This window comes from Nesoenas mayeri (genome assembly GCF_963082525.1).
Source record: "Nesoenas mayeri genome assembly, chromosome: 2".
NCBI classification, from domain to species: domain Eukaryota; kingdom Metazoa; phylum Chordata; class Aves; order Columbiformes; family Columbidae; genus Nesoenas; species Nesoenas mayeri.
The window spans coordinates 74808622-74828350 of NC_137543.1; the positions used below are offsets into that span (position 1 = coordinate 74808622).

At 35.0% G+C, this 19729-nt stretch overlaps 1 protein-coding gene across 1 annotated transcript in view; it reads right to left on the minus strand.

Moving 5' to 3' along the window:
- ABCA13 (ATP binding cassette subfamily A member 13) overlaps positions 1-19729 on the minus strand; it is a gene marked incomplete at both ends in the record, with an annotated part of 166975 nt that overhangs the window by 128701 nt on the left and 18545 nt on the right. Inside the window, 5 exons of the mRNA XM_080364158.1 lie at positions 2217-2381; positions 4444-4638; positions 7274-7395; positions 7938-8014; positions 13952-18664. Coding sequence (XP_080220284.1) covers positions 2217-2381; positions 4444-4638; positions 7274-7395; positions 7938-8014; positions 13952-18664 — 5272 coding nt within the window. The remainder of the gene's footprint in view (positions 1-2216; positions 2382-4443; positions 4639-7273; positions 7396-7937; positions 8015-13951; positions 18665-19729) is intronic.

A 19729-nucleotide genomic window follows, 5' to 3' on the forward strand; every position in this document is an offset into this window, starting at 1 on the left:
GAAACCAACTACCTAATTTAAATTGGATATAAAAGTAACCAGAGTAGAACTTTAATTATCAACTGAAATCATGAGCTGCTGTTATAAAATTGAGCTTACCTGGCTATGTCACTGATCCTTGATCAAGTAAAAGACAAAAATGTAAGGAGCTTACAGAAAAAGGTGAATGCAAGATTAAGAAAATTTTAGTAGGTATAGACATAAATAAGCAGAACTACAAAAGTCATCAGCCATAATTGCCCTCAAAGACAGTACATATTTCTTGTCCCCAGCATTTAAGATTAACCTTAACACATCTATTTAACCTATCAAAACATAGGACTACGACTGGCCTTCCACATGCATAATTGACAATTACTTCATTTTCTCTTTCATTATGAGTAATTAATTTTTTTTTCAAATCAACTTCAAAATAACTTTTTCAGTTAGAAGTTAATGAAGGACACAATCTGTCTGAGTCTACACTGAAGGTCCACATATTTTTACTTTTAAAAGCTTTCCATACTTTACTTCCCAGGTCACTGAACTACAGGGTGTTTCAAAAAGATGGACCCAATTTGAAATAACTACTGCTTTGAAACTGGGTCCATCTTTTTGAAATATCCTGTACTTTGCTGCTGGTATTCATGAAAATAAAAATCCAGAAGGATGGATTATTTTGGAAATAGAAGAAAATATTTAAGGAGGAAAGTGTATAAGCAATATCTGCACTTCAGTAGCACACTTATTCAGTAGCACAAGTTTTGCCACTATAAAAAAGAAGCAAATAAAATAATCAATAATTAAAGGTACTATGGGAAAATAGGGAAGAAAAAAAAAAAAGTTAAACTTGAAAATTGAAGGATATTTAAAAATAAACAACTTTTACTAATCTACAAAATGAAAAAGAGTTAGAGACAGAAGACCCCTTCAAAACATTGAACATCTAATTTATTAACAAAAGAAATAGACACTGAATTTTTAATCCTCCACAAATTATTAGGTGACAAAAAAAAACAGCAATACCTCAAGTAAAAAGGAATTAAAAAAAATTAATAAAATAATGACTATGTCAGAAAAGTGACAAAAAAAAATCCAAGGTTACATCTCTGTTGTATTATAGGATATTATGTGTTGCCATGGAACAAAGATTAAAACCGTGACCAGATGGCCCTCTGCTGTTCGATTTGTTCCTTTGCAAATTCTTTTTGAACAAGACCTTGGGAGAGGTTCTTCTGTCAAATAGGCAACTTTGAGATTTACTGCAAAAGAAATACTTCATTTTTCAGAAGGAATGTCTGACACAAACTGAACTAGTTTAAGGAAAGCAGAAAAGATGTAAGCATCTGATGACAGCCACCTTTCATTGTGGCAGCCAAAGAGCTACCCCAGAGAGGCTCAAAACCAAAACTAATATGCACAGAAGAACACTTTACAAAATACCTCTGTCACATAGTTTAGAAGATCTTGAGAAAAATTCATATCAGAGTATTTAAGGCAGTGTTCACTCTGTAGTCACAAATCAGTTTGCACTGTTTACCACAGGGGGATGTTTTAGAGGTCTGCAATTTTAGAACCAAATTCAATCCTAAGCTTTACACAGAGGACAGCAAATCCAGAAGGTGAGGCCATAAGGGCCAGCATGATTTCTTTATGGAATCGGAGCCTGCTTGGAAACAGAAATCTCTTTTTTCTGATTTAATTCTAGGTCCACCACTGTACTACCTGTTGTGCACACACAATAACTGCCCTTAAAGATGGAACAAAAGAAATGTCTTCACACCTCATGTCAAGCAGAACTATCACACAAAAGCCTTAAGTGACACAAACAGAAACCCAGAGCTGCATGTGCTATTTTGAAATCTTAAAAAAAAAAATAAAACAGAGCTGTTTCTCATAAACAACGTAACAGTTTGCTCATCAAAACAATACACCATTAGAAGAAAAGCATTGCTATCTCCAAATCACAGGTAATACATGCTATATCAGTAGCCTAACACCATATTGGCTGTGATCTCATAAGTTAATGAAAAAAGAGGTGACACATCAATAGTCTCAAAATAACTAGAGTATTTGAAAAAGACCAAATGAATCTACCTAGAGTCTATGGACTCTCTTCTAAGTTCCCAACTTTCTAGAATACAATTTCTCTTTATGCTTCTCCTTACTAAGCACACACCCCTAATAAAGTACCTCATGGTGGGAATTAAGTTTGCATACTGAAATCATATACATACCTGCTGCAACGCAGACATGTCAAGCACATCAATATTTTGAATTCCTTGGAGGAACACTGGAAGGTTTTCCATGACATGATTGACTTTATTGAGAAGAGAACTGATACTAGAAACCATATCCAGTAGCATGTTTAGTATATTGCCTATCTCAGATGGTATCTTAATCTTGGAAAAGAAGGAAAAATCACAAGAATAAATTCCAATTAGAAATAAATTTTAAACTTTCAATAAAACACTCAAAATTATTCCGTCTTTTCCAAAACTGATTATACAATGCTCCTGCAAACCATGTTTAACAAAACTCCATTTAGTATAACTCCCCAGTTACTTGCGAATTCAGCTAAAGAAAAATTCTCTAGTAATGTCAGGACTGGCCTATGACAAATCAAGAATTAAAATCCAGAGAATATGTTTATTGTACCTACCAAGCTGAAGAGAGGTCTCTTACCCAAGATGCTAATGGGATCTGCAACATCCAGCCCCCTTGAAATTGAGTGTAAACAAGAACTTTTCCTTCAACAGGTTCAAGATGCTCGGTGCAACAGTTTAATATGTTAAAAATAATTCCTAAATTAAATTAAATCTAGCAAGCACTTTGGTTGCTTTAGGAATTAAGTTAGACTACTGACTTTCATCCTGTTCCTCTCTTTGCATTTTTCTCATACGCTGCATTTTACCTAAAATAATTATGTACATTTCATTCCCTACTTCACTGAAGTTAAATTGGTTATTAGTTGTTTCCACTATACAAGTTTTGACATTATGGATTTTCTCTCAATTTCCTCTGCTTTTATGGGTTATTTAGATTATATGGTAGTACAAATTGATTCATTGTTTCTTGCCTATGCATAATAATTAAAAATAATATAATCCCACTATATACTTTCAGCTGTTTCCTCTGATCACCTTTTTTTGTCCATCTTTGACTTCCTACTATAATAGTCTGTGTTTGATTTTCCTCTCAGCCTTCAACTGTTTTTATACATTTAAAAAAAAAAAAATAAATTAAAAAAAAAAAAAACTTATTCACTTAAAAAAATAGCAAAACTTCTGTAATACTTTAGGATGAGCTGACAACATTTTTATTCTTTTCTAGCAGCATCAGTAGGGTAAAACTAACCTGTCTCATGACAGTCGAAGTAGGATTCAGTAGAAATTCCATCAGAATAAGCAATGGTTTTTTTTTCTCTTTTATTTCCCCTCTCCCCCCCTTTATGTTGGCAGATAATTCAGAAAGTAGAAATCTTTTCTTTTCCCTCTGGTATCCAAACCTATCCTGGAAAACTGTCTTGTTTTTTGAAGTGTGTGGCCAACTTGTTTAACCGCACATGCAGCCTCCAGAATATAACCCTGTATCTACAACTTTAGAACAAAATTCTTCCTCCCCTTGTTATAAGTGATTTTCAACTGTTTGTACTTACAACTTTTTATGTTCTGTTGATAAATTACCCAAAAAGAAAGGAAATAAACACCTTTTATCACAAAACCCATCTAATAGTTTTGCTCTTACAAGTAAAAATGTTATCTCACTGAAAATCCACACTAGACCCCTGATTATCTACAGTTTTACAGAAAATACAGTTTTGCTACAGATTTCTGTACCCCCTTCATTATGGTTTTGGCACTGTGTTACTCTTGTCAAAGTCGTATGACTTGAGTCACATAAAATATAGAGGTTTGCCCTTATAGAGAGACTCAACCTGAAAGCTGGAAAAGCCCCTTCCTGAAGGAAGCATCTGAATTGCCAACGTGATTTCTACAACAAAATGTATTCCAGAGTGCTATAATTTTTTCCTAGAAAATAATGTTGTAATTCTTGTAATTTGAGGTCTTACGCTTGTTTTAGATCCAGTGATGTCAAATCAGCCTTCCACACCTACAAATTAAGAAGTCACTAATTGCATGAACTGCAAACTCTTCTAAAGATTAATAAAACTGTATCTTCAGCCTCCTATGTTTTCTCTAAAACTTTCATAATTAACTCTTCCCTGATAATTTTCCGGAAGAAGCAAGAAACAGAATACAGTAGCATCTACCAACCCCATTCTTCAACAGTTGTATTCGCTTTGTGGGGCTAAATGAAGACAAAAAAAGCCATATATCCAGTGTTTGCTTCCCAGAGAAAGAACATCTGAAGAAATAATAGTTATTTGTACATCTACCTGCATGCTTTAGACCACCTTCAAAAGAAAAACATAGGAACCAAAAGCTTTTTTTCCCATTTTACCTTGTAAATGATCTGACGCAAGTTCAAGTTCTGTATAATCAGTACAAACATGGTATATAAGTCCAGTGCTGGTAAAGAACATAATTCTTCCACCACCATAGAAGTTTTACTGTTTTCAGGTAGCTTTAGCAGCAGGCTAAGAACTTCTTCATCACATCTTCCAGTTAAAGCTACAGCAAAGGCACTGTAAAAAACCTATCATAATATATATGTTAAAAACCTTTCTCCCTGAAATGTATCACCTTCTTTTATAGTCCATAAGGTGAGAATTTGTGTCATAGTAACATGACAATTTGCAGTCATCAACAGACCTGAAATAATTAACTATACAACTCTATATTGCATTTGTATGTTCTTACTTCAAATTCTATGTACATAGAAAGATATGAAGAATGTTTCTTATACAGATTTACTTGCATTTGTGAACAGGTGAACGATTCATTCTATGAGTATCCATACCATAAGCAAGCATATTTACAATGCTGAATGTATTCATTCTAGGAGATATACACCTTTGTTGCTGAAACACCTGAAGATCAAAATCCAGATGTATGAATCATTAAAATCAAACAAAAAAGACCTTCCTTCTTTCAGAGGACACACAAGTTTAGCACTTAGGGATCTCTATATGGCATCACATTCACTCTGAGCCAGCTCACACTTCCCAGCTTAACACTCCTTTCAAGTGTTGTAATTTAAGAGCAGGTGAAGGGGCAAATGCCTAAGCAGACCTTGGGCCAGACTACAATAGAAGCTCCTTCAATAATGATGACTTGTTTCCTCCTGCAAAAATATCTCATCAAAAGATAAATGCTTGCAGTCCAGATATCTCAGTTCTTTGCTACAGTTTCTCCTGAAATGCCTGAAAGAAAGCAAATGAGAGAAAGTCCAGAAAAATTACAAGTTTGGAGCCTGTAAGAGCCACAGCACAGTACTCAGGGCTCCATTGTACTCCTTAGGACAGCACCTGCCTGTACTGTCTCTATTGAAGGCACCTGTAGCTAGTAGCAGTACTCAGTAAGCAGGAGGATCCCCAAGAAAAAATCAAATTAGGAGCTAAAGTTGGTCAGGGTGTGCAATTCAGCACTTTAGTTCAGATGAATATTTCAATTTCCAACTTATTAATTTGACTTCTAGGTTTTTATTCTGGAACAGAATTTTTCCTTTGTGATTCCAAAGGATTTACATTTTTTTGTGCATGTACAAGGAATAGAATATGAATATAAATGTAATTCTGCTAGTAGCATAAAAGGATACTGATTTGGAGTTCTTTTTATGGAGAAAATTTGACTCTATAATACAATTTGAAATGTATTTCCACATGCTCCATGTGAATATCACGACTTTAGTCCAGTTTTAACCCATTCAGCACTTTGTCCACTAGACTGAGTCCCTCTGAACTTTCCCTACAGCTTTGCGAGTACCAGAGCTAATCCAAACTCCTGTGTTCAGTAAATGAATGCTTATAGGCTTCAAATTACTGGTTTTGAGCAGTTTCAGAACACTTATTCACATGGCAATGACCATGACCACAGCATAATATTGTGGTAGAAATTAAGTGTAATAAGCACAAACAACTTACAGGTTACTCTTACCATTCCATTGGCAAGCACAGCCGTAGTATACAATCACAGAAATACAGGACTGCAGTGGGTCTGCAGCTGTCATTAGGAGTATCAGACAGTGGCTATTGATACTATAAACATAATGGGCATGCCTAAATTATAGCTTTAAAAAGTACTTTTGTGTCTTGCATAATCAGTTAAGAGACATAAGTTTTAATGTTCCAGTTGGCCTGGGGAGAGGATTTAAGCACTTAAGTAAACAAAAAAATCTGTATAGATATGCAAATGTGAAATGTGTATGTACATCTAAACTCTACATAAGACTTTGGCAAAAAAAAAGGATTTAAAGTAATTTGAAAATTCAGTCAATTAGCATTATTGTTATCACAAAAGATCAAGGGTGCACTGAATCCCATTTAACAGAATCGCTTCCAGATGACTTCTCTCATTACCGTTTATGGGTATCAAAATAACAAGCTAACAATAAAGGCAGTCACACTGCCAAGGAAGCAGATGAACAAATCATCTTTAAGTAGGTATGATGGTCTTAACTGCCTTTTTAATAGCCACACTTTTCATGAACAAAACTTGCAACTGTTCCTGCAAGTGGAGCATCAGTGACACCCAGTGGCTGCTTGATTAACCTGTTTAGTTTATAGCAAACATACCTCCAACCCTTTTCAGTCATAGAGAGAACCTGTAAGTTAGGTGGCATTTTTCGTTATATCTACTATTCACTGGTATGACAGGAAACAGAAACAATGGTAACACACACAGTCCTTCGCTCAGAAAACTTACACAATCAACCCTTTAGACAATATTCGGGAGTCAACAGATAATAATAATAAAGTGGAGATAAGGCAAGATACTGGTAAGACCATGTAAGAATAAAAAAAAAGGAAGACAACTCCATACTGCAAGGATCACAGTTAGCAGGGGAATGGGAATGAAAATTGTGTCTCCAGTAAACCTCACTTTTTCTATAATATCAAGAGAGTAAAGTTCAGATTCTGTGTCAGCACAAGGGTATAAAGCACTGCTGAAAGTAATGAAGCAGTGTTATTTAGACCAGAAGACTACGATAAATTGATCTCCTAATGTTTGACTTTATTATTTTGAAGTCCTAAATCTCACAAAATATTCCACGTAGATATGACAAGTGAAAATATAAGATTCCACACAAACAAGGTGGTTTGTTCTCTTTCAGCTGTCATGTCAGGCTATGGGCTGAACCATTAATATAGCATCTCTTTTCAATCCTTCACCTTTGAATGAGAGATACTGGCTTCCAAGATGGTACTGATAGTTTCTTCAGAAATATTAACAGAAGAACCAATGTCCAGTCTCAATTGAGTAAGATTCTGCACACACTCTTTGACTTTCACATCTGGAAGAGAAGAAAGATAGTGCCAACAATACCGATTTGCTTAATTAAATTGCCCACAAACTGTATCCTTTTCATTAGATATATTCTTTGGGATGATAAAGGGCACAAAAACTTCATATCATGTAATTTACTTCTACTTCAAATGTAAAGGTCACTCGCCTGGCAGACTGAAGGTCTTGTGCATCTGTTCGCATTACCTTATAACAACACAGGTTATCTCACAACTCTGTATTATGAGAACATCTGAAATAGCAAAGCAGCCTTTAGTCCTTAAAGATTTTATTTTTCCACTAACTTAAGTCCCCTCTGCTTTCTCATGAATCACTGCAACCTTTTGGACAGGCTTAGACAGGGTAAACTATGCTGTCCTGTGCCAACTCAAGTGCACGTATGTACACATGCGTACAATGAAAATATATTGCATTAAGTCAATGGTTTCCATAAACAATATCCCTTTAAAGTCCGAAGAACAATGAAAAAATTATTGTCCTGCAAAATTACCAGCAGTGTCTTGTAAAAAAGGGAAGAAAACTGGAACTCACCATTCAAAAGATTAAAATCACTGAGAAAAGCTGTTGCTGGATTTTCTGACAACCGTAGTTCCAATTTTTCAGCCACCCTGAAATGATAGCCATAGTTCAACAAGTTATTAAAACTAAGTCATTGACTTTACTATGTAACAAGAGTAACACTAATAGTGAAGCAGCCACTAAATGAGGCAAAAAGGTCACATTATGCTCGGTGTGCATACACTGTGCAAACAGTAAGCAACTCTATGGACCTTCTCATGCTGTATTTACGTGGTGCAGGGATAGTCATATTTCATGCCTAAATGAGATTGCAAATGTAGAGATCTTTCTGTGATGGGTAAGTGCTCTAGCAAATGGTTTATGGAGAAGCACAAGTCCAGCAATGTCTCACTTCCATGTTTCTTACTGAACATATATTTTTAAAACCTAGAGATACAAAGCACTGCAGTTCAGGAGGAATAAAATCTAATCGTTACTTAAGTAATAAAGAGTATACACACATCAGATATTATTCACCATTCAAAAACTGGACATGATTCCATATGGTCCATAAGACTAGCATCTAAGCTCAAGTTCTTCTGCATTATGTAACACAGACCCTTCAAACCCATTATTAAATAATCCAAAAGTCAAAACAGTATAGCAATAATTATAACAAGTACCAGTTCTGACTGAGAAGCAAGTTTGAAATACTCTGTAGTAGCAGTTTTATGCATTTACTTAAAATATATTATTTTACTCAAGGAAACAGCAAACATCTGAAGTTATTTGGAGTTCAAGCCTGTCAGTTTACAAACATCATCCTCTATTTCTGACTATTTGAACTGCTGAACTGATCCAAATGCTTTAATTATTGCAAAAGACATGCAGCTGCTGAGAGGATAAGGCCAGAGTAAAACAGTTTTAAACAAAAATCAAGATATCCAAATTTTGACCTAAAAGGTCATGGGAAATTGAAAATTTTCTTAGTTGTGATTCAAAGCATTCTCCTTGTGGAGGAGGAAAACCTGTTGCAAGGGTTCAACAAAAGTAAAAGGGCTTTGTGAAATATCCAGGATTTTGCTAAATTACTTAAATAATTTGTGCATTGTATCTACTCAGTTTTCAGTTGAATGAACAAAACCTAAAGAGACTTTGATAAACAGTATTTCTCCTGTAGTTATATAATGTAGAACACAAGCATATGCACAAAATAACATCTCTAATAAGAAACATTAGGAGTACCAAAATGTAAAATGTTTTACATTTGCAGTTGTCTCTGTGTGTTCCCCAACATGAGCGGACATTCACAGCTGCCCTTGCTGGTATTTTGCAAAGAGCTCAGGAAGTTCTCCAAAGTATCGGAAAGTTTTTGGTTGATATATGCCATAGTCTCACAATCTGCCTTGTTGAAAGCAGGCCACATTCTTTCAATATCCTGCAAAACACGGTGGTCATATGGTAAGCAAATCCATGAGATTATGTTATTGCTTGAAGTAGCAGGTCTTGCAAACAGATGATGCATATTTTCAAATGAGAATGTAGGTAATAATATTTTATTGATTGTATTTATAACTGCAGCTAGGCTAAAGGTTTTCAAGAACCAAGGAATTTACAAAGATTTGAGTTTTAGAAACAACCAAAAGTATTTGTGAATTTGACCTAGTGTATCAAAGAGATTCATCCATTAACAGAAATGACAACATTTTCACTTGAAATTTAGTTTCAAAGTAAAATGAACTTTTTTATTATTTTTATTTTAGACTCACCATTTTTCTCTTTTTTTCAAAAAAAAAAATGTTCTAAACATAAGTTTCCATTCGGAAAAACAAAATATCTAGATAGTCATACCCAAAGGTTTTTTGACATTATGCATTGTGTAATAGTCAGTTTGATCTTTTCTCCTGAATATTCACATTTCTAATTTTGCAAGGGTTTTTTTTAATATTTGAGTAAGTAGGTAAACAGAAGGATGGAGACTACAGAAATGCATTTGTTCTGCAAAAGTCTACTTTGATATGAGTGATGCCTCTGACCTCTGTTTCACTTAAAACATTGTCTACCTGGACATTTTGCTGATATGAACAGCAAACTAGCAGACCAGTTTCATAAAAATGAGGCAAAATCTGTAGTAAAAGCACGATGTCAGTATTTTGTCTGTGTGCACACGTGTGCATTACCTAAAGGACTGCTTTCAACTCCGAATGAGTCTCTAAATGCCGAATGTTACTCTCTCCTGCTGGTAATTCCACGCACAGTTAAAGAAAAAGAGATGGACCTCAACTGGTAACCACAATTGCTATTTTAGCTTGAATAACTCTGGCCAAGAACTTTATTTGTATCTAGCTTGATTTCACAGCTGTTTCTGTGAAGATTTAAACATGTAAATGTAGTCTGATTCATGAAATTAGCAGTATCACAAAATTTAAAGGAGTTAAAAATTGGCTGCTCTTTGGTATTGAATGGCAATTTAGTTTTTCTAGTTATAGTCACTCTAGTAATTCTAGTTCTATTTAAAGCTTTCTATTTAAAGTTCACTAATGTTAATTTAAGGAATTCCTTCTGGGTATCGCCATCAAAATCATCATGGCTACACCCATACAAACCTCAGCTTTGTATAATCACTGTGGAGACTCATCATTCAGGCAGTAGGAAAAAAAAAATAAAATAAAATAAAAGAAGAAATTTCCATTAGGTTCCAAACTTTAACACATGTGTAAAAAACACTTGTAGGTGTGGAAACCACTCAGACCTGATAATGATCTTGAACCAGAGTAATTCCTTCAATGACAGAGAGGAGTAAGTGACTCGTTAATCCATCTTTACACTTTGTAACAACACAGAAAAGGTTGCCAGTGACAACTGGTTCTTCTGTAAGAGAAAATGTCCAGGCTTAATGAGTTAAAAGAAAAAAAAAAAAGAAATAAATTACTGCAATCAGATGAAAAGATAACCAAATAATACAGGACAGAAAAGTTTTTAAAAGCAAAGAAAGTCTGATGTGTTAAGGCACTGAGGAATATTTCTGGCTAAATTTATTTATCATTGCAGAGGGCAAGAAGGGCTCATTTGATTCAATTTTCATTACTCTTCTCCGCTACACTTTCCCGATCAATAACAAGAACAGCAATACCTGCTACAGAACCAGAGAAGAAAACTTCATTTTTGCTCTTCATGAGCAAAAAGCATAACTTCGGGAAGCTCTGTAAATTAACCATATATACCTTCTCCTTGGGCAGACTCCCCTGACCCTATTTCCCTGTAGAGATATCAGGACATTACTAACCCTCCAGTGAGTGACTTTCAAACCCCAGCTGCACAGTGAGGGAAACAGCATCACATAGGCATTTTGCATATCTAGGAATAAAGAACCCATATAGGGTGTATTTATCACCAAATCACCTAATGAAGCAAGTCTCTACATCCAAGCTTGCAGCCTCCATATCCGTGGAAAAAAGCTCCATTCCCCTGTCTGTAGTGGGCTTGCACATGGGATAGCAGGGAAGGAGTTTGGCTTGACAGTTGACATCTGGTTTATGGAAGGATTAAGTTAGGTTTTTCCCCCATGTTTCCTTCCTTATGTTTGGTTCATAAGTCAAGAAGGAAGAACAATAAACATTCACCACTGCTTCTAAAAAAAGCAAACCTTGATCTTGCTCACAGAAGTAATACAATGCAACTCAGTAATGCAAACCAAGTCCAGCAGTTTTCAGCTTTTTTCATTAGGTTTCATAATGTTTTCTGTATTGAATGAAACATTATGAAACCTCCCTGGTGACCAGAGTATTGAAATAAGAATGATAAAAAATTAGTAATCTCAGTTCTCACAATCAATAGACTGTTCTTTAGAGATCAAAGAAAGATCCCAGGTACCTGGCACATATTTTCAGTATCACTCATTCTGGACTCAACATTATTACATTACTACTGTTTTACTCTTTGGGAACTACATCAGTCACAGAACAGTGGAGAAGATACTCAGAACCAGGTTGTGAATCACATCTTCTGTTCTCTTTGGAAATAAAGTTGCCGTAAGACATTAGGAAACTTATGCCTTGCTCTAGAACATGTTAATGCCTCTTAATTGCTCTTTGCAAACAATTCTAGGCATAGTTGGGTCAAAATATGAAGTTTGAAAAGAAAAGGTTTTGGTTTCCCCAAAAAAGACATAATATGAAATTACATCCATAGGTCAATACAGAGCCTTTCTTAAAGGGCTCATCTTGAGGGCTGACATACGAGAAATAAAATAAGCCCAACATATAAAAATTTGAACTATTTGTTGAAGGTGAAGTTATTCAGCTACAGTTAGCCACTCCAATGGCTCAACATGGCCAGAAGTGGGAGGTGCCACTTGCTGAATTTTTCCTTTCTGTCAGTGACATGCTGATGCTGCCTTGTGCCAACTCTGGCTCATCAAAAAAAACTTCTGTGACTTGACTCAGTTCACTATCTCAAAAGAAAAATATCTGATTAAAAAAAAAAAAAGAAAAGACAGAACCCAAATGTGTATACAGTCTTCTGCTGGGTTTGTGAGTCAAATCAAAAAAAGGGATGAGTTCTGGTGTGTCAGAGTAAGTCCAGGAAGAGAAAGAGCAGAAAGCTAAAAATGAGAGAAGAGGAACTGCAAGACCTCCTGCTTTCACTGAGGTTTTTAATAAACATGACCACTTCAGAAAGAAATCATTCCTTTTTGCAATCTGCCTCGAATTTTTTTCTGTGTCTCTGTTGGTTTAATTTCCAAGCATCAGTATACGTGCCTGCTTTGACATCACCCAAATTGATAAAAGGTTGCTCAGAGTAAAGCCTTAACATTACAGTACTAACACCCACACAGTTACTACTGTGGTAACCAACCTGAAAAGATTTTAAGAACACTCAAAATGGTAAACTGCAACTTCTGCAACAGTAGAACATCAGCAGGATGTAAATGTTTCTGAAGAATCTTGCAGATTTTAGATGCTCTGTAGTAAGATTAATAAAAAAGTATTATTTTCATAACAAGGGTACCACAGAAAATTTTTAACGAGTGACTATGCAGAGTTGCAATCTTCAATGGACCATATAAGGATTTCAGTACTAACAGTTATGTTTGTCTGAACTATTCCAAAATCAGAACATAATAATTCCATGAGGGGTGGTGCGGGAGGGTAAGTTAATACAAACAGGTTTTCGTCATCAAGGTAGCAAGTCATGAGCTTTCTTAAGACCTTAGGACTGCTAGAAAGTACCTTAGCAAAATAAGCAAAACCATAATGGCTCTAGAAACACTGAGAACCCACAGTATATACTTTGAGTAACCATCTTGTGAGATTCACTCAATGAGTGTTATTTAAATGCAGCAATTTCAGTCTAGAAGTACTTCCATTAAAGAAGTTGTCAGCAAACATCTTACTGAAGCAGAGTTTCCTCTGCTGCTGGATTACATTTGATTTGAGTAATCTGGCAAAAATACCTGATCTTGATCTCAAGATTCCTTCAGAAAGTGTATTTGCTAAGCTGAACAATTTAACACTATAGACATAGCCCCAAAAGGGTCATCTTGTTTGCATAAGTCATCAGCAAATTTAAGTTAAAGACATTTCAAATCCAGTATATCCACATTTGGAAACAGAAAGGAGGAAAGAAAAAAATAAAAAACCTCACACCACAAAACATTAGTCCCAAGCATTCCTTATTATTTAGCTTTGTAGCCAAAATAACTGTTGTCCACCAGTAACTGTGGTTTCAGTGTTCAAACCTGCGAGGATTTTAAAACACTAGTATCTTCAAATATTTGGTTCTATAATAATTTCAAAGAAATCACTTTGAGTATCAACACAGATGACTAAACATATCAATAACCTGATGCACACAACGTAATGTGATATCAAATATGTTTTTTCTGAACAATACAAGTTTATACAAAATACTGCTGTACTCAAAAGCACAAATCTGAAATGAAACACTAGTTAACTTAATAAAAGTTTTGATTGAGCTGTTTACAACAAAGACCCCTTCTGTCATTGCCAGCATACTGTCAAAATGGGTACATAGAAATCACTCACCTCATTTCTGCCGTTACATCCTTATGCAAATCCTTTAATAAGAAGGTTATTTTGTTCCTATCATGTTCTGTGGTAGACTGAAATACCATTTGCAAGGTCTTTTGCATGATCTCCAGAGTTCTGTTTTGGGACTGAGTAGAAACTTCTCTATATTGTGAGTTATCAAAAAATGCATCAATGAAGTCAACTATCTGAAGCCCAATATTGTCTGTATGCAGATCTTCTTCTATAGCAGCAAGATCAGCAATTATATGAAGGAGACTGTTTATCAAAACTGAACTAGCAGTATGAGTATTATTCATTTTTTCTCTGCTGAGATGACCATCACCAAAAAATATGCCAGAATAATCTTCCTTAGACTTTTTTTGGAATAGTTCCAGAAATTCAATGACGTCTTTGACAACGAGCAGTAAATCACTTGATGAATTTTCATTAGCCATAAGGAGAATTAGAGCACGCATTATTTTAGAATAATTTTTGTTGTTACACTCACATAGAGAGCTGTTCACAATCTCTAGTATGTCTTCAAAACTTCTTAACATAGCATCTACAGATGATGTATTAAACTGCTGTATTAAAACATCAAGAGCCATTGAAGAGGACTGCCCAGTGGCTAACCTTAGTAATTTAAACTCTTGATCTATCACTGCAAGTAAGTGTCTAACATCAAAATTCACCAATAAATCTTCTATGCTTGTAACTACAGGAAACCAGAAGTTCTTAAAGTTATCTGATATATTACTGTTTCCATTTAAAGCTGATAGTATCATAAGTATTGTGTAAGTCTGGTTTCCAACGGAAGACAGTGTCATTAAAGGTTGAATTGCAGAAAGAAAAGAATGGACAGCTTCTGTATCCAGGAGTCCAGAAACTTCACTGGTCATATTCTTAACATTAGTAAGAACAGTCTTTGTAAGTGATGTTCTTGAATGTCTGCTCAAATTTAGACCACCATAAAGCCCCACCAGCTGTTCAAGAACACCTTTGGCCATCTCCATTTCTGCCACTGGCATACTGCCCAGTGTTTCCAAGATTTGTAAAGCCACTTGACTCTTTGGTGTGGAAGAGCAGTTGATTGAGTACGTATTATTCTCCTGCAGTGGCAAAGCATAGAGGGAGAGTTCATTCCAAAAATCTAGCAGCTCTTTGAGAACTGAGCCATTCACATGATGGAGCTCAGAAAACTTCAAAAGAATAGAGTTCCATTCTTTGATCTGATTAAAAAAGCAAGTCAGATTATGAGTGATATCCATCTGAAAGTCTTCCATAGTGCATGAGGAACTGTCCTCCAGAGTAATAAGCTTGAGCTCCTTAATGAACTTGATGACCACACTGTAACTACGCGTAGAATTGCTATGCACAAAGTCACAGGGTTTAAAAGCGGGATCACTTTGAGGTGTTGATGTTGTGAGAATCCAGCAGAATGCTGCAGAAAAACAAATTGAGACCTCTGCAGATTCATTAGACATATCTGTCAGTGTCTCCAGTAACATTAGAAGACTTTCTACTTGATTGGAAAACTCCTCTTCAGTAAACACTGGCATTTTTTCTTCCTGAGTCAGTGCAAAAGCATATACTTCAGTCAGTGCTTCTGTGATGTTTTCATGAGCTAATCTTTCTGTAAGGCTGACCACATCAAAGAGGAGAAGGACCATCTCTTCTACATCATAGAGTTCATCTTGTTCAAAAAGTCGTGTTATTAGCCATAAGCCAGTCAGGTTCCAACTACACAAATTGTTCTCAAATGCATCCCACCAGTCTGCTAACATTCCTAACTCAGAGTTTTCAGTATACAAAGGTTTGATATTTGTAAAGAAGTTATCTAGGCTCCTCTGAACTTGTTTGAACTGGCTTATCAAGAACTCAACGTCCATGTTCCTCATATTTTGTACCAGGGCTACCATATTATTTAGAAACTCTCTATCATCTCTAAACAGAAATGCAGTAATATTAGAAGACTTGAAAATTTCAAGTGCTTTCCTTACCAGTTCAAAATTCAGAGCTACTGTTTCTATCAGTTTCTGGAGAATATTTTTTTGTTCATCTGGCAAGTTTGAGTCAAGTTTACTAATCACATCTTGAAAGAACTCCATCAACAAACTGGTATTTTTCCCATTCATGAGAGGTTTGATCTCAATATCCAAATGAGAGGAGATGTCTTCTTGGATTTCAAAAGTTTTATTTTTCAGAAGAGTTTGAATTTCTGTCAAAAGTTCTAGTGATGAAAGACGATCATGGTGAAAAGGATTAAGAAACATCCTTGATGTCCTGTTAAATCCATGGTGTGACTGACTAAAATGGGTCTTATTTGGTGTATACTGCGAGTGCTCCAGTAAATCATTGACAAGCATTTGTATTTGCCCTCCAGAGTTATTTAAAAGTGTAAAAATAAATTCAAGCACACTAATGTTATCTTTTACATAAAATTCAGGTAGAATAGATTTTAAAGCTTTTGCTATAATATTGAAATAAACATTTGCACAAATCACATCATAACCAGTTAGGGAACATTCAGGAAGTATCAAATTAAAAATCAAATTAATGAAGTCCACCATGCTCATTAGTTTAGCATCTGTCTCCATGTTTCCCAGAGATTTCATCAGAAATAAAATATGTTTTGCACTTTCAAGATGGGAAGGTGACTTGTATTTTTCACTGAGATTACTTAATCCATGTATCCATCTGTTACAAACCTCTGCTTCATCCACTGCACTATGAGAGTTTAGAAAGTTATTAAGATGAGATGAAAAATTTGTTTGTGAATGGCTTATGTCTTTCAGAGTATTGTCCAAAATAAGTTGGGTAATGTTCTGGAAAATGCTGATACAAACCATGTATTTGCCTTCAGACACACTTTTTAAAAAAGCAGTTACGTCTTTTATCTCAGTGATAATAAATCCAAGCTCCATTTGGGAGAGCTTAAGAATAGTAGAAAGGGAATTTCCAATGGAAAATACACTAGCACCCCTATCTTCTCCCTTAGATCCTCCTGAGATGAAAGTATCAAGCCAAGAATTCAAAAACTCTTTATTGGCAACCTTCAGCACAGATTTTTGTAATTCAGTTATCATGACTTCCATAATTTCTAACAGACTTTCTAAATTTTTACCTTTAAGCGAGCTTGTGACATCAACTTCGTTGTTAAATACACTTTGAAGATTAGCAAGGAAAGCTTCAAAATCTTTCCAGTCATTTAAATCATCACCTTCTTCAAATATTATTTTTAATAAATTCATTGCTGCTTTTGTAGCTTCAGCAATAACCATAGCTGTATTATTGCAGAGTTGGATATGAGTTGCAGTCAAAAGACTTTCAGAGAGATTTGCCAAATCACTTCTTAGACAGACAAAAAAGGTTGAATTCAAATTTAAGATTTTGGATGCTTCTTCAAAAATCTCTGTCCAGGTTTGAAGCCATGTAAAAGTGCAGTGCAAAGCATAAGGCACACTTACCTTATCTCCCAAGTCTGTTATATTAGACAGAACGCTGTCCAATGGAAGCAGAAATAAGTTGTAAACTTCTGATGAATCATCTACAGAAGTAATGTTTGACAGATAAAAATCAATGCACCCATTATTAACCAGGCATTCTGAGGAGATATCAAGAAACTGTTCCAAATAACAAAAGGCCTCTGTTTGGAGCTCTTCATCTATAAACAAAGTTTTAAGGCTGGTCAGAGTGTTATAAACAACTTGCATCTCTTTTGTTCCTTTATGTGCAAGAGACTGGGCCTGAAATTCTGTGTAGTTGTAAATGATTGGTAACTTTTCGCAGAGAGACTTACTGGTGACGTTCCAGAGAAGATCAAAAGTTTCAGACAGAAAATCAAAAACTTGCTCCTTATCTTGGAAATTATGCCATACTTGAAAAGATGAAATCTCTTTTGAAGTCTCATAAAGAAACGTTAACAGAGTGCTATTGCTCGCAATATTTAAGAGCAGATCATCATTCTGATACAGAGAGAAAAGTATCGGAACAAGTGAGGCCACAGTAGTACTGTTTAATTTTTGGAAGTTTTTGAAGAAATTGTGCACAATTTCCCCTATTTCTTGCACTTTATAGAATAAAGTTTCATTTGAGAGTAACAAAAAAGAGGTGTTACTGACTCCATGAGTTGTGCTGAACGACACATTGACATGATCATCAGTCACGGGTCCAACCCCATGGAGATTCCTGAGGAAGTTTTCACTTAAGTGTTTTAGATGGATCAAATCATTATTTAACTCTGGCAAATCAGCCAGGATATTTTGGAGCAATAGCATACTTCTATTAAGGATTTTATTTTCTGTAACAGAAGATAAAATTCTATATAAGGTCTGCAGTACCTTGTCCTCTTCCACTTGACTCAAATGAGAGAGCCTAGAATTAAGTTCATAGAATACAATTTTTATTATATGCCAGAAAACTTCTGTCTCTTCTTTCATCCTTAATCTCTGAAGAGGCTGGAAATTTTTTTGTACCTCATTATGGAGTTCAGAAACTGCAAATGAGAAATTGGTGTCAAATTCCTTCCCCCCAGCAAATTTTTTCATAAATAAAATTGTGTTATTCAAGATATTTTTGATTAGAGACTGGTTTGAAGAAGCTGAGAAATCAAGCATTGTAATTTCTTCTATGACTTTTAGAAGATGAAAAAGATGATCCATTTCCTTTTCACCAAAAATCCATACGTTTTCATCATTCTTCAAAAACTCTTTGAAATATGTCAAAATCCTGAAAAATGAAGCATGAGAGGTTTTAAGTTAGTTACCTAGATGGCAGACAAGAATTGGCTAACTATATATTTTATAATTTTATAATATGGTTCTATTTACTTAAAGAAATGTCAAGTATTATTTAAATAACAGTCACAAATTAATCAGCACAAGACCTGAAATAACACGAATGATAATCACTTAGGCTTTCACAAATGTGACAAAACTCACTGAAAACTCACAGCTACATACAAATTAAAACCCGAATGTAGGCAGCTAGGTTAAATATATGTGCATTTATCCGTAATTATAATCAGGTTTGTAAGCCACAAAGAGTCAAACACCTTTAATTTAAGTACATTACTTTTTTAGCTGCTGAAAAGAGCAAAGCTTTTATGCTCCAAAGACTCATTCTTTTACGTTATAGAAAGCATAAAAAAATGACCAAAACCTCTAATTCTTGGTGAATTTTGAAGATTTTTTTTATTATTATTTGAAAATCCAAACCAGGAGTTCTTTGCTTCTAGAGCCCATTTTAATCAAGCTGCTAAAGGCTCTGTCAAGTTCTGATTGAAGGAAAAGCATGGCATAACCTGTTTAACAGTGGAGGAAATATTCAAATTGTGCCTTTTACAAAATTCTGATTCTTCATCTTTCATTACATTGATAGTGGTTATTTCCATTTGCTAAGTTAAAAAGAGATTGATTTAGCAGAGGGCTAAGTAGCAGTATAATTAGAAATAAAGTTCAAAGGTCAGAAATGTAACTTATATATTGTTCTTATCTATTAACAGCTACAACCACCAGCATAGCACAGCAAATAGTTAATAGCAGTGGCAGCATTCTATAATTAGTCCAAAGTTGTTTGATAAGAGATATTTTTTCTTTTTTTTAAACAGAGTGATGACTACATGTTTTCTGTTTCACTGTTAATCTAAACATTAGCAGAGCTATAATGCAAGTAACTTAGTGACAAGAAGCCCTTGTAATAATACATTGGAACCATCAGGAGTCTACCACTTTGGTTACTACAAGAAATTGAGATGTTCTTTAATGCTTCTGAATGACAGCAACAAAGACTTAT